Source organism: Solenopsis invicta, chromosome 11 (assembly GCF_016802725.1).
Source record: "Solenopsis invicta isolate M01_SB chromosome 11, UNIL_Sinv_3.0, whole genome shotgun sequence".
Taxonomy (NCBI): Eukaryota; Metazoa; Arthropoda; class Insecta; order Hymenoptera; family Formicidae; genus Solenopsis; species Solenopsis invicta.
In genome coordinates, this window is record NC_052674.1 from 10,995,287 (window position 1) to 11,012,316 (window position 17,030).

At 30.6% G+C, this 17,030-nt stretch overlaps 1 protein-coding gene across 1 annotated transcript; it reads right to left on the bottom strand.

Annotated features, from left to right (window-relative positions):
• Positions 1-265: 265 nt before the first annotated feature.
• LOC105200221 lies at positions 266-13,577 on the bottom strand. The gene is given in 21 exon segments (XM_011167669.3): positions 266-431; positions 784-938; positions 1,458-1,535; positions 1,910-2,074; positions 2,251-2,485; positions 2,767-2,877; positions 3,272-3,502; positions 3,817-4,046; positions 4,581-4,671; positions 4,952-5,006; positions 6,626-6,655; positions 6,657-6,718; positions 7,228-7,382; positions 7,980-8,057; positions 8,402-8,572; positions 8,797-9,034; positions 9,324-9,434; positions 9,818-10,048; positions 10,333-10,562; positions 11,721-11,811; positions 13,488-13,577. Coding segments are annotated over 21 exon segments (2,892 nt in total). The 5' UTR covers positions 13,563-13,577; the 3' UTR covers positions 266-362.
• Between the last annotated feature and the right edge of the window lie 3,453 nt (positions 13,578-17,030).

Consider the following 17,030-nt stretch of genomic DNA (forward strand, 5'->3'; position numbering starts at 1 on the left):
ATAAAAATTTCGGTTTCGGTTTCAGATTCCGCCGAAACCAAAAATCGATCGAATATTCGGTTTCGGTTTCGCCGAAAATAAAAAAAGTGGTTTTGGTCGGACTCTACAAATAATAGATGATGTTTGAATGAAACAATAACATTTTTACTCAAATAATGTTTTGTATAATATAAGTATATGTTTGAATGAAATAACTTTCAGTCAAATAAATAATACTAATTTCATTGAAAATTTTTTCTCTGCGTAATTAAAATCATACAAGAAATATTATTGTCCACATTGCTGTGATCATGTATTATATTAGCACTTTCTCAATTTAAATTGTGTTAATATCAAAATATTTATATAAAGTATAATTTTCTTCACTTGTTTGCGTTGCTTGTCAAATCCTGTAGTATTATGTCCTGAACTGCTGGATGATCCTTCGGTACCTATGGACGTTTCAATTTTTTAAACAAATATCATTGAAACATATATTTAAATAAAAAAAATATTTATATAAGTTTGTATAAATTTTAACAATTATTGATAAATTCAAGTAAATTCAGTTTAAAATATTTTAGAAATAATATTTGATTGTATTTAAAATTACTTTAAATGCAATTTAAAATAATTACTGTGGTGAAATTTTTGCATAAATTACAGGAGCGAATAAATCAAATAACAAATGTAAGATTGCATGTTGCGCACCTATTTAAAATTCTTCTAGTATAGCAAATTAATTTCGGACCTATTACTTATAATAAATACATGAATCTAAGAGAGAAAGTGCCTTGTACATACCATATGTCCGGCTCTATTGACCCAATACATCCTGAAGTTATCTTGAACCTTCAAATAGCCTTCGACGATGTCTTTGATGAGGATCGGATACTTAATTGAGTTTTTCCATTTATCAGCATTTTTCCATTTCAATTTGTCGACCCAGAGTTGGGTGCCTAAAATATATGATATATGATAAGGCTTTATTCAATGTGAGCAAATGGAAAAACAATGTAATAGTTTGTATAAATATGCATTAGATAGTTGCAGTACAATCAGAAAGTTGGTAATTTCGCGATAAGTTAAGTGACAAATATATTAAAAAATGTAAAATACAATTTTTTAATACACAAGAATTTATTTTGTCACATCAATCATAAAATAAAAATTAATGATATGTTTTAAATTAGCTTAAATAAAACTTAAATATCTTTTAAATTGTTAAAATGCCATTACGTCAAATTTCAAACAAAAGAATTTAGTCTACTCAAAAAATTTAAAATTGCTGAAATAATTTCATTTCTAAAATATTCTCTTAACATTATGACATTCTCGTGTAAATTATAAAAACAAATGTTAAAATAAATTTATTTTAATTAATATCTGAAATAATGTAACATGGATTAAGATATTTATTTAATATAACGAATGGCAAAATATGATTATACATAGAAAATGAAGTAATGATAACTTACCCGGTGTATCGACAATTAAATCCAATTGTCCATTGTACACAAATACGTTCAACTCGGTTTCGTTAAGTAATCTTTCCACTAAAATTAGATTTATTAGTGAAATTAGTAAATTATATTATAAAATGCAATTATTAATTAAATAATAATCCTTGATGGCACAAATAAATTTGATTTCAGTGCAAAATGAATATTATGTATGTACATTGTAAAAGTTATCAGTTTATACTATACACATATATCTACAAGATGCTTTTTATTTCATGAAATTATTTGTTTATCGAGACTGATTCAACAATTTTTTTAAATCTGCGAGTTATCAGGCTTTTACATTTGTACATCAGGCTGTTACTTTTTTGCTTGGAAATAATGAAAACCGTCTCTCTCAATCCACACTAATTTTTTTCTTTTTGCTTTCGCTGCAATGACATTCTTTTGATATAGTTGATCGATACCTATGTGTATAACGGGTTTCATAAAATCTCCGCGTAAGTAGTAGAAAACATCGTTGGATTGAGCACCGTGAGTGACTTCGATACCAAGCGCTTCCCTTACCGGGCCGTTCATTAAATTATCGAGTGAGAAAGCCTCAGATTGATCGAGATATGGATACATGGTGCCTGCAATTATATTTAAAAAACACATAATAAAATACGTAATAATTATAATATTCCAATAATCGTATAACATTTTGAGTGTTCTTTGTATTTTTAAATTAATAGTAAAAATAAAATCAAAATTTCGTTGTTCAATGTAACTTTATAAAATAATAAAATAATATTTGCTCATATTGCACCTCTAGATGAGAACCATGGATCTTGTGTCGACGAATGGTATAGATTGCGTTGGAAGGATGGACTCAGCTTCGTAAGAATATTATAAAAATCAATATTGTAAGTCTGCTCGATAACGACCCCTTCCGTATTAGACCACGCTTGAGTCGCTGCAACCCAGCTGCCAAACTCAACCTTCCTTCTCGTTATTTGTGCTGCAGCGTCAATTGCTTCGAAACCTTTTGTGTCAATCAATCCCTATGAAGCATGCGAATAGTTTCCAACATTTCAATGAATTTTATAAAAATAAATTGCATATATAAAAAAATTTTATGCAAAACCGTGATTAGCGCTGATGAAAGACGAAGAAGAATATTGATATTGTTGAGTTTCCGATTATAATATGTATATTTTTTTTGATAGTATCATATCATAATTCTTTTTTTATTTCTTTAATTTTTTTTTAATAGATTTATTTTTTATTGATAAACGTGATTTTGTACAAATGTTACAATGACGACAAATTGTTGGATATTTACCCAGCCGAGTAAAAATGGTGCCCATGTCAATACGGAATCGATAGGCGATATCCAGGAGTCCCCAAGTGCGACTCCCTTTAGATTGCTCTTGATGGTGCCACTTTTTTGAGCCTGCAGAACATTCATATTACTTAAGTAACTTTTAGTTCACAGTCTCTTACAAAAACACAAGTTACCATATTTAATAAATTGCCACAATTCTTCGACATATGATTTGGTTTGATTATCTACAATTTTTTAGATTATTACATAATTATGTATAAATGTTACATGTACACAAGATATTTCTTGTCGTCATCATCTTAAATATTTCTGTCGAGTTTCATACGAGAATAGGTAGCATAAAAAAGTTGTTTTAAAGAAACAAATCTTACGATCAACATTTTCTTTCTGTCATACTCGTTGATTATATTTTAATATAGTGAATATTTCTTTAAACCGGAATTCTTGGAATCAAATTTATTCCTTCTATTTTTCTCTTAATTATCGTGCCTATGTCTCTTACTTGATCCCAAAGTAACGCGAACTCTGCGCCCATTTTTCCGCCGTACGATTCGGTCGTGATGTACGTCGGGACATCCTCGAATTCCGGTAATTCCTTGTAGAAGCCTCGCATACATTCTACAAGATCCCTCGCTATCTGTTCGTTTGTCTTCGTAAATGCTATCTCGGTTTGAACATAACTGAAGCCGGTACCAACAGGGTTATCGATGAAGAGAACATTATAGTTCTTGACCTATAAATAAATCATATATCGACAATCATCGAGAATGAATTTATAGTTCTACAAGTTGAGTCGAGTATCTATATTTAAATAAATTTTACAAAGTTTATATCTTATTATTCTATATCTTCTTATATATCCTATTTTCTTCGCGCCTCCGGCATTATTTTCCGCCTTTTCATCAGTTACATCACCAATAAATCAACTACCTTTAAACATTTTTTTTACAATTTGTCTCAACGATTACATGTTACACGACTAGATTATTAAATAGTTGCTCTATTTCGGGGGGGCAAAGTCTGCTCTATTTCTACTTAATTTATTACCCAAGTATAATTCCTCGGATTCAGATTCACATCGACAGGTCCTATTTCCTCGAAATTTCCATAACTCGTCGAAGATCCGCCTGGTCCACCTTGCAACCAGATGATTAAAGGTCTATCATAATACGAATCCACGTTTGCCGTAGTATAGTAAAGCCACCAGAACATGTACGCTTGGGGGCGCACTTGAACGTAATTCCATTCTTGTTCGCCAGCGCCAAATCCCTTTTTTCCTTTTGTCAGAAAATTTTTTATTATTAATATAGGTAAATAAATAATGATATGCAGCAATAGTGCGACACGACATCATGTTAATCTTTAGATGTGTTTTAATCTCTACATTTATAGTAATAAAATAATTTCTTTATTCTTTTTTTATTTAAAAATAATCCAAAAATCGAAAGTCTGTAAGAAATGTCTGAATCTATGCATTGCGTTCTAAAAGTTAAAGGAAAAAGGTATTGCAAGATATTGTATTACACGTTATACTTAACGTATGTCAAAAATATTTTATCAGAAGATAACAATGAATTGGACAAATACACTTTTATCTAAAGTTTTATTTAAAGTTAGTTTGAGACAATCAAAACACTTGTCAATGCAAAACACCATTATTAGTATTAAGCTCGGTCGATTCTTTCAAATTCACTGAACTGTACACTGTTATATCTTTATTAATGGAGATTAATAAATAAAATATATTGTTGCGTTATTGCATGATGAATATGAATATATGAGACAATTCATCGATGATTGTTTCATCTTACCAATACTGCCGGAAACAAAGCACAACACGGCGAAAGTGTAAGCAAGTAAGCCCCGCATTGTCTTCTCTCTTGCAGTAACACCTTGTAAAAACTAATCAGAATAAGATTTCTGATATGTACGATTTTACTTGCGTCTCTGCATATTGGGAATAGATTAGATATACGTACACGTGATAATCAACGATCATACAATTTATATCAGCTGCATTCTATTGATAAATTGTTTTGCTCTTTGTTTTATTTCGTCATCTTCAATTAATCTTTGAATAAAGTTATCCAGAGTTGGACTTCTTTTATTGTAAACTTTATCACATTTATCGGTAGATAAATAGACTGTAATTGATTTCTCTATTTATAATGTTAAATATTACGCAGTTGTATAGAAAATTTCCGAAGATTTGACTCATGAGACACTCCACCTTGCTCCTACGCAAGGTATAGTTGTGAAATAACATTTCATAAAATTATTGTTAAAATCTTTCGCTTTACTAAATTAATGAGTATAAAACAGATTAAATTAAAGCAGGCAACATGTCTTGAGAGTATTATTACTCGAATATACATACATTCAAGTATTTTTTGTTATTTAACTTTTTAGTTGGTCATACACGTTTCGAGCTATACAAAGCTAAAACAATAACATGGAATTTTATTAATATAGTTTTTTAAGCAAAATTTTTTTATTGAAATATTTCTTCGATAAATCGATTGTCATTTTGGAGGGTGGTGTCCAGAAACATTAGAGACATCATTTTATGATGTCGATGATTGTTGTTTAATGTTAAACAGGAATAAAATAATATTTCTAATGAAATTTCTAATGGCATTTTTAAAGTTTCCAAACGAAGAAAAATTCTAAACAATGGAAAATTAAAAATATATAATATTGTAACAAGATACTGTGTTTTTTTTAAACTCAACTATTTTTTAAAAATTATTTTTATGGATAGCCATATTACAACCATTTTTTTTTCTTCCATCGGTTATTCAGTACATTACATTTTCATAAATCACGTTCTAAATAATAAATATTTCATTACTTTGAGTCTAGAATTTATCAAACAACACTTTGATGTAATCATTCAAGTTTCAATAAAAAATATTAATTATAAACAAAATTATTCAATAAAACAAAAATGGGTGCTATATTACCCTCTTCTTCTTTACATAATAAACCCAGAAATTTAATAAGGCAAAATATTTTACATTATCATATATATGTTACGTACAGTGTATTTTACATAAAATTTATGAGTTTATGTATCATATTAAAAAAATATGATAAACTATTTTTAGTTGGAATTTCCGCAGTCTTCCATCCATTAAATAAATTATTATTACATAAAGTATATTTAATATAAAATAAATATTATTATGATGCACTGAAATATGTAAAAGAATAAAAAAATGCAAAAAACATACATATTATCACAGCTATCGCGTATAACAACAATATATGCGATAATAATTATCTATCATATGGTGTAATAAATTGCAAATAATCCATACAGCACACAATATTATAAAATTTTTGAAAATAAATTTCTTATAAAATATTATGAGAAATATTTTAAAAAGGTTTTAACAATATTTTAAAAGTACATTGAAAAATAAAAATGGTAATAATTTTGAAAAAATTTAGAAACTCTGTTAGAAATATTTTCAAAAATATTTTTTATAGCATCCAAAAAATATTATAAGAAATATTATAAAAAGATTTTAATATTTTGAAAAGAATTTTGTCAATTATTTCCAGAATATCTTTGAAAATATTTTTTTACAGGATTTAGCGGACATAGAAATATTTTAAAAATATTTTGCGTTGTATGGCAATTAAATGCAGAGATTTATATAAAACTTTTTATGCAATTCTTAAAAATAAAATAGATTAAGTTTTTATAGAGAAAAAGAGAGGGTGGTGGATAACGTTATGGAAATAATTTCTAAAGAAATAATTTTTGTCACATGATTATTAATTTATACTTTTTCTTAAAAAGTCCATGGAAAGAAATATAGTATAAATTACATTTATTTAAATATAAAACAAAAGCATCAGGTTTCGCTTTTCTTCATAAGTATGCGTTGCTTGTCAAATCCTGCAATATTCTTTTCTGGACTGCCGGATGGTCCCTCGGTACCTATGCACGTTTAATTTTGTTTCAACAAATTATACAAACATGTAAAATACAACACATATAGGTATGTGTAAATTTAACAGAATTATCAATAAATAAATGTAATTTAAAATAATTTTGAAGAAAATACGAAAGAAAATTAATAATATTAACATTTTAAACTGTGAATATTTTGAATACAATATTTTAATATTCACGTTTATATAACGCTGGAAAAAGTATTATAAACTTCACACGATAATTAAATGACACCTAATTAGTTACATATGCCACTCTACTTGGTATTACATCGGATGTAATATCAAAAACATTTACTGCTGTGATAAAATTTTTGTATAAGCTACAGGAGATAATAAATCGCACGATGAATTTTACATCGGGGGATGTAAAATTATGTACGTTACGTCCCGATTTAAGGCACTCCTTGTAGCAAATTGATCTCGGGTCTATCGTTTGTAGCTTATAATAAATATGAAAGTTAAGAAAAGAGAAAGTATCTTGTATGTGCGTACCATATGTCCAGCTCTGTGGACCCAATACATCCCGAAATTATCTTGAACTTTAGAGTAGCCTTGAATAACATTAGCGATGGTAATCGGACGCGTTTGTGAATTTTTCCATCTGTCGGCATTTTCCCATTTCAGTTTGTCAATCCACAGAACGGTGCCTAAAATACATGATATATATAAGTACTCGTATACCCCAATAGTACAGACGTTCATAAACGTTATATAAATATCTTGTGTTATTTAGATGGTGAGAACGGTAGAAAAAAACAATGTAATAACATGCAACATAATTAATATTGTATGAACTGATATGATAGTAACATAATCAGAAAATTGAAGATTCCATAAAAATATACGTGACAAAGAGATATTAAAAGTGCTGAATAAAATTTTTCAACACACAAAAATTTTGTTATATTAATTAAGATTAATCTTTTAAGTTCAGCTCAATAAATCTTAGACAACTTTTCACACAAATTATTAAAATGCCAGAAAAATACAAGTAGAAGAATTCTGTCTGATCAAAAAATGTTTGAAATTGCCAATTAATTTTATATTTAAAATATTTTTATCAAACATTACAACATTCTTTTGTAAATAATTACAAATATTGAAATAGATTTATTTTCATCAATATCTGAAATAATATAATATGCATTTATGATATTTGTTAAATATTAAGAATAACAAAATTTCTTTGTGATATAACCAAATAAATAAATGATACATAAAAAAACAAAGTAACGATAACTTGCCCAGTGTATTGACAATTAAATCAAATTGTCCATTGTACACAAATACGTTCAACGTGGTCTCATTAAGTAGTCTTTCCACTAAAACAAGAATAAATTTATTAGTGACTAGATTATATTATAAAATGCAATTATTATGTGAAATAATAATCTTTTATGTTACAAATAAATTTGGTTTAAGAGTAAAGTAAATATATAATATATAAAAGTATGTATTGCAGCAATCATCAGTTTATATATCTACAAGATGCTTTTTATTTTACGAATTTATTTGCTCATCGAAACTAATACAACATTTTTTTTTTAAGTCTGGAAGTTGCCAGATTTGCTTTACTTGGAAATAATAACAACTGTCTTCCTCAATTTATACCAATTTTTTTCATTTTCGCTGCAATGTACATTTTTTCAATACATTTGACCGATACCTATATGAGTAACGGGCTTCATAAAATCTCCCTTTAAGTAGTAGAAAACTTTGCTGGATTGCTCGCCGTGCATATATCTAGTTGTGATATTAAGCGTTTCTCTTACCGCGCCATTCATTAAATCTTTGAGTGAGGTAGAGTCATTCTGATTAAAATTTGGATGCACGGTGCCTGTAATTATACAAGAAAAAAAATGCATAATAATACATATAATAATTATGATATTTCAATAATAAGAATTTTATAACATTTTGAGCATTCTTTATATTTTTATATTAATATTAAAAATGGAATCAAAACTTTGTTATTTTGATAATTTTACAATGTAACTTTAACGTTATATAAAAAAATTGGAAACTTATAAAATAATACAATATTATTCAATTATGTAATACTTCTAGATAAGAACGTATCCCACGTTGATAAACCCGAATGTCTTTGTGAGATTGGTTCAACCCATTTCACCTTTGTAAGAATATTGTAAAAATTAATATCGTAAGTCTCCTGGAGAATGACATTTTGCGTTTTAATATACTCTTCATATGCCGCAGTCCAGGCGCCACCGTCGGCCATTTTTTTTGCTTTTTGTGCTGCAGCATCAATTCTTTTAAAACCTTCTGTGTCCACAACACCCTGCAAAGCAAGCGATAGTTTTTAAAAAATTTTATAAAAATGCTTTGTGTAAATAAAACGATAAATTTTGTACGAGGCCGTAATCAGTGCTGTCGAAGGAGGAAGTTGGCATTAGTCCCAAGGTTTTGATTAAGACATATGTGCAGATATCCCGGTGATATCATTTATTGAGATTATTTTTTATTAATATTTTTTACCTTTTAATATGTTGCAAAATAATTTTATTTTGAGGATATATTTATTATGATTTTATGAGCTATAACGGCTATAAATGTAATCGATTATTTACCGCGTTGAGTAGATATGGTGCCCATGTCAAAACGGAGTCAATAGGAGAGATCCAAGCATCTCCGAGTGCAATTCCCTTTAGATTACTCTTGATAGTGCCATTTTTCTGAGCCTGCAGAAAATTCATATTACGTAAATGTCAATTCATAGTCTTTGACAAAGTTCATAAATTATTCCGTCGTGTTCAATAAAACGCCATCCTCCACGATTTGGTCATTGTAATTATTTAAATTATTAAATAAATATGTATAAATTACTTTACATGTAAAGAATGATTTTTCTTTTCGTCATAATCTTAAATAATTCTATTGTGTTTGACAGTGCGAAAATGCGTCGCAGAAAAGAGTACTGGTTTTAAAGAAATAAATCTTACGACAATTATTTTCTTTTCGTCACACTTGTTAATATTTTATAGTTAAAGTTTTTTGAAACCGGAATTCTTGGAATTAAATTTTTTTTTTTTTTTCTTTTAATTATCGTGCCCGTGTCTCTTACTTTATCCCAGAGTAACGCGAACTCTGCGCCCATTTTTCCGCCATACGTTTCGGTCGTGATGTACGCCGGGACATTCTCGAATTGCGGTAATTCCTTATAGAAGCCTCGCATACATTCTACAAGATCCTTCGCGATCTGCTCGTTTGCTTTCGTGAATCGAGCCTCGATGTGAGCGTAACTGAAACCGGTACCAACAGGACTATCGATGAAGAGAACATTATAGTCCTTGACCTATAAATAAATGATGCGACGATTATTCACATAAAAATTTACAAGTTTAGTCGGTTGAATCAATGAATAAATTTTAACAAACTCATATCTTATTATTTCACATTTTTAATTCCTATATCCTATGTGTGCAGGGTTTCCCTCTTTTTGGTTACATCATCAATAAATCAATTATTCTAAATATTTTTATAAATTCTCTCAACGGTTATATATTTATGAATTACGACTAAATATTATGCTCTATTTTGGGGCATAGTCCATTCTACTTCTACTTCATTTTTTATTACCCAAGTATAATTTCTCGGGGTCAGATTCACATCAAGGGGCCCCAGTTCCTCGAAATTTCCATAACTCGTCGAAGATTCGCCTGGTCCACCTTGCAACCAGATGAGCAAAGGTCTATCGTAGTATGAATTAACGTTTGCCGTAGTGTAATAGAGCCACCAGAACATAAAAGACCTGTCGCGCACTTTAACGAAATTCCATTCTTGTTCCCCAGGACCAAAGCCCTTTTTCCCTATTATCAGAAAATTTTTTATTATTTACAAAGTTGGATTAACAATTGTATGGCGCGACACGACAGCGTATTAATCCTCGGATGTGCTTTCTCTATTTTTTTTTATAACAACGGAATAATTCTTTTATTCTCTTTTTATGTAAAAAAAATTAAGAACCTTTAATAACATGTATCAGTAAGCTATCTCAAAAAACATAAACTTAAGAGAATATTTTTTCTACTATTTGAATAGATCATATAATCTTTGCATTATATGAGATTAGAAATCACATTAGTTCTGTGCAACCAGTTCAAAAAAACATTTCAACTTTTAAAAATAAATTAAGAAGTCGATGAAGACGCAAAGACTGAAAAATAGTTGAAATGTCGTGTGTTTTCTAAGCAAAGGCCAAAATTTTGCGAAGTGTTAAAAGAAATCACAGAGTAAATGTTTCAGTATTGCCAGAGCAAAAGTTATGAATGTAGCGATCAAAGATTTTGTCACTTACTTCCAACAAAAACGTAATATGAACAAAAACATAATGTATATTTTTTAACAAAATATTTTTGCATATATTCGTAGATGTAATCTTTTTTATTTCTATCCGGAAAATAATTGGTATCTATGTTTGTTAAATTTTGGTAATTATCTACATTTTCACAAAAACAAAATATAGAAATATGTGTAATTAATATATTTTATAGTAGAGAGATATTTGACCGTTACTGAAACAACTTCAGCAAGAACGCTTTCTACGGTCGCAGCTAGATCTTCGTGTTCGTATTATTTGTGTGATTTTATATACTTTCCTCAAATTCAATGATCGAACTGGGCGCCGAATTTTTTTTCAGTCATAACACAGCTCTACATTGAACAAGATTAAGTAATATCACGTATTATTGAAATTAAAATTAATATTAACTCTTCCTCCTCTCTTAAATATATTTTATATTTTATATTTATTTTATATTTTATAATATATTTTATACTTTATACATTAAAGTATTTTCAATAAATTTACTTTTGAAAATGGAATTTTAACACTTTCAACTGTTATGAACTCCGTCATTTGCATCAATTTTTGTTCATCTTACCATTAAATCTATGTGTTTAATGCATTATTGCGTGATGAATGTAATTATATAAAAAAATTTAAACCGATGATTGTCTGATCTTACCAATACTGCCGGAAACAAAGCACAACACGACGAAAGTGTAAGCAAGTAAACCCCGCATTGTCTTCTCTCTTGCAGTGAATCCTTGTAAAAACTAATCACAATAAGATTTCTGATATATACGATTTTACTTGTATCTCTGCATATTGGGAATAGATTAGATATACGTGCGCGTGATAATCAATGATCATACAATTTATATCAGCTGCATTCTATTGATAAATGGTTTTGCTCTTTGTTTTATTTCGTCATCTTCAATTAATCTTTGAATAAAGTTATCCAGAGTTGGACTTCTTTCATTGTAAACTTTATCACATGTATCGGTAGATAAATAGACTGTAATTGATTTCTCTATTTATAATGTCAAATATTACGCAGTTGTATAGAAAATTTCCAAAGATTCGACTCATGAGATACTCCACTTTGCATAGGGGTCTTGTTATATAAACTTTTCGGTATCTATATTTTTAATATATTGTAGATTCGTTTTTATTTAGTAAAGTGAAAATTTGATTCATGAGATACTCCACTTTGCTTCTACGTAAGATATCGTTGTGAAATAACAGTTCATAAAATTATTGTTAGAATCTTTCGCTTTACTAAACTGATGAGTATAAAACTGATTAAATTGAAGCAGACACTAGATATCTGCTTTATAACAAAATTAATTTTTATTAACTGTAAGTTTTTTTTCAGTATATAATAGAACCAAGAATTTAATAAGGCAAAACATTTCAACATTATAATATGTTACATACAGTGTATCTTATATAAAATTCATGAGTTTATGTATCATATTAAAAAATATGATAGGCTATCTTTAAATGGATTATCCGCAGTCTTTGTTCTATATATTAAATAAATGATTATTATATAAAGATATATTTAATATAAAATAAATATTATTATGATACACTAAAATATGTGTAAAGAATAAAAAAATACAAAAAACATACAGACTGTCATAACTATTGCATATAACAATACTATGCGATAATTTTTTATCATATGGTATAATAAATTGCAAACAACCTATTCAGCACACAATATTATAAAATCTTTGAAAAAAAATTTCTTATAAAATATTATGAAAAATATTTTAAAAAATTTTAACAATATTTTGAAAGTACATTAAAAAATAAAAATGGTAATATTTTTGAAAACATTTAGAAAGTTTATTAGAAATATTTTCAAAAATATTTTTTATACCATCCAAAAAATATTATAAGAAATATTATAAAAAAATTTTAACAATATTTTGAAAAAAATTATTTCCAGAATATCTTTAAAAATATTTTTTTTACAGGATTTAGCGGACATAGAAATATTTTAAAAATATTTTGCGTTGTATGGCAATTAAATGCAAAGATTTATATAAAACTTTTTATGCAATTCTCAAAAATAAAATAAACTAAGTTTTTATATAGAAAAAGAGAAGGTTGTGGATAACGTAATAAAAATAATTTTTAAATGAATGATTTTTGTCACATGATTATTAATTTATTTTTTTTCTTAAAAAGTTTATTATAGAAAAGAATAGTATAGTACAAATTACATTTATTTATATAAAAAACAAAAATATCAGGTTTTATTTCGTTATCTTTTGTTATCTTTCTATTTTTTCTTTCTATCGTTATTTTTCGTTATATTAAAAAAAATTTTTATGTTTTAATTTATAAAAATTTCTAAAAAAAATTGCAATAAAAGTTTGAATAAACATTGTAATATTTTTATTAAATAAATTAAATATTAAATATCTAAATTACGTACATTACAGTAGCGATTATTCCGCGCCTTCCGCGTGTAGTCCTTTTCCCCTATCTTTTTATGTAATGCATGTAACATATCCTATATGAACGCATGTATGTACATATAGATACCACCGAAAAGACATTAATGACCGCTACAAAACCTAATATTTGAAATAACAGGATGTTTAATAAATAAGGAATTTCAAATATTGTCATATTATATGTTTATATTGAATTCTACATAAATTCCAATAATCTTTCGTACGTATTGGGTCGGGCTAGATGCGATTTTGTGCAGTGGATAACCATATATCTCCATATTATACATATTTATAAATATTTTCAGGTCATATTGCAGTCTGGAAATACTAATATATATCTAAATATAATCTGGAATTCCCTATAAATCTAAGATTAATGCATATGCGGCAATGCTGATATGTCTAAATCATATTAAAAATTCGAAGTACGTGTAAATATAAAAAATATGAGGAAATATATATATATATATATATATTATATATAATATCAAAGGATATAGAATTATATATGAAATTCCAAATACTTCCAAATATATAAATTACATTTGGACATATTCAATATTTCACAATAATTTTCACATATCAGCATTTCCAGACACGAGTTATGTGTAGTTGAGTTTCAGGCGAAATGGGATCACGAATTCTTTGGTAATAACAAAACCGACTAATTTTAGTAATTCATCAAATATAATTGAGGTGGCAATCTAAAATAATCAATATATTTTTCTTCAGCTTGAGCCTGCATTTTTTTCGCAAGATTTGCACTTGCTCCTTGCAATAATCTTTTTTCTGCGTCGGAAACTCAGGATATGAGGCAGCGGAGAAGATGCAAAATACAATTAAACACGACACAACTTCGCGCATAATACAGCGCATCCGACTGACGATGAATGTTAGCACGAACGCCCGACAATTTACTTCACTTCCGACACTCCACGAAACTCTCAAAACACTCGCTCGTGTCAAAAACTCGTACGGGACGACGAGGATGCGAGTTGAAATGCGCTTCGACGCGTCACGATCTTCCACGTCACCCCTAATTGACGTTGTACCGACCGACTGAGGAGTAGCAGCGGTAGCGGCGCGCAGGCGCTAGTCACGATCGCTGATCATACCAGCAGTCGGTCGGTTAGGGAGCACGGCGGAAAGTCACGGTGCGTCGCAACGCATTTCAACTCGTATCCTCGTCATCCCGTATGAGTTGGTACGAGTGTTTGATGCGAGCGAATGTTTCGAGAGTGTAGTGGACTGCCGAAAGTGAAGTGTCGACCTTCGTAGCGACATCCGTCGTGTCGAATGCATGGTGCGAAGTCGCGTCGCGTTCAATCGTGTTTCGCAGCTTCTCCGTTGCCTCTTATTTCAAGTTTTAGACACTCGTGAGTACCAGGAGAGTTTCGAGAGTTTCGAAAACGAAGGCTCGCGCGTTCGTGCCAAGTATGAATCAAAACGTATCGTCGTGAGGAGACTCTTGGATCCTTCGTGCCGCTCAGACGACAATGATCGGTCGGGATGGAACGCACGAAGTCGCATCGCGCGTTTAATCGCGTCTTCTCCGTTGCCCCATATTCCGTATCACGAGTTTTCGACGGGCGTGAGTACCGGGGTTGCCGGAAACGAACCAAGTGGCGCGCTTGTGCCAACTATGAATCGAGAGGAGGAGGATCTTAATTGGATCTTTGAAAGCGGCGGCTGAGACTGCGAGACGGAGCTGGACGGAGCGATCAGCGAACGGTGAGTTAATTTATTTGTACGAGTATCTATTATTTATTCGCCCACACATTTCAGTATTTGTGTCTCGACTTGATTGCATTCGCATAAATTGCGACTCAATAAGTCGCGCATAAGCCGTTAGGATAGAAAAAATTTAAAGTTCGTGTACGCGCGCTCGGCACTCATCCCTTCGCCAGGTGTGCCAACTTTCCGAGTTATTAACAGACTGTCTGTATATACATTGGCAGAGAGGAACCTGAGAGCGGCCACGGCGGCCTTTTTCCTATAACGCTTCGAAACTCCCGTACACTAGTGATGCACATCTATTCTGGTCAGAATGGGAACTACGTGCCACATCCATTTTGCAACCCGCCGTTAAAAACAGTGTGCATGTTAGCACGGACAACAACCCACGTCCATCTCTCGAGAAATGGATGTAGGTTGTTGTCCGTGCTAACATCCATTTTGCTGCAAATAAAATCTGACGCGTATCGCGTATGTTGCAGCCAGAACAGAGGTCGAGAATGTGCACAAATGATTAATTACGTCTACTTTCGCGTAATTTTTTATTTATTATCGATTTTTAGTCGATTTTTTGACAAAAACTTGACGAAAAATAATGAATTTTTTCAAAATTAAAAAAAAACTTGGAAAAAATTAACTTATGACATTTCGTATACGACAGGCGAAAGGCTATTAAAACGCAGAATGGTCCATAAAATTTCGGTAACAATTTTGCCGTAATGCTTTGAGCCGCGGACGATAGGACGTGGTATCTCTTCAAAACGAGCTTCCACTACAAAAACTGTACCACGCCGACCCTGATTATAATACATAATTTGTTTTTGGTAGTCTTGCTCGAGATTTTCCGATACCTATTCAACGCTCGTAAGTCTTGCATACGTCGTGACCGATATTTTGCCACTATAATGATATGAATAATCTTTAGCGGAAAAACGATGAAAGATAGTCCAACTTTGGTCTATTTTTTGACACGAATAGATGTCAGAAGTGAATCCTTTTTCAAGTTCTTTTTAATTTTGCAGAAATTCAGTGGACTATCACTAACGCCACAATTGCCATCATTCTCACTATTGTTATCATTTCTATCATTGCCATTTCCATTGCCGTCGTAATAGTGACAATACGATTGCCCGATCATCATCGCCATCATCGCCATCATCGCCATCATCGCCAACATCGTCATAATCGCCATAATCATCGCCATCATCGCCAACATCGCTATCATAGCCATCATCGACATCATAGCCATCATCGCCATCATCGCCATCATCGCCATCATCGCCATCATCGCCATCATAGCCATCATCGTCATTATCGCCATCATCGCCATCATCATAGCCATCATCGCCATCATCGCCATCATCGCCATCATCGCCATTATCGCCATAATCGAAATCATCTCCATCATCGACATCATCGCCATCATCGCCATCATCGCCATCATCGCTATCATCGCCATCATCATTGCCATCATCGCCACCATCATCGAAATCATCCTCATAAATGCAATCATCGCCATCATCATCGCTATCATCGCCATCATCGCCATCATCGCCATTATTGCCATCATTGCCATCATCGCCACCATCGCCATCATCGACATCATTATCGCCATCATAGCCATTATCGCCATCATCGTCATCATTACCATTATTGCCAACATTGCCATTATCGCCATCATCGCCATCATCGACATCATCATCGCCATCATCGCCACCATCATCGCTATCATTGCCATTATCGCCAAAAGAGTTATAACAGTCAAAGTACGAAATTTTTGAGTAAAA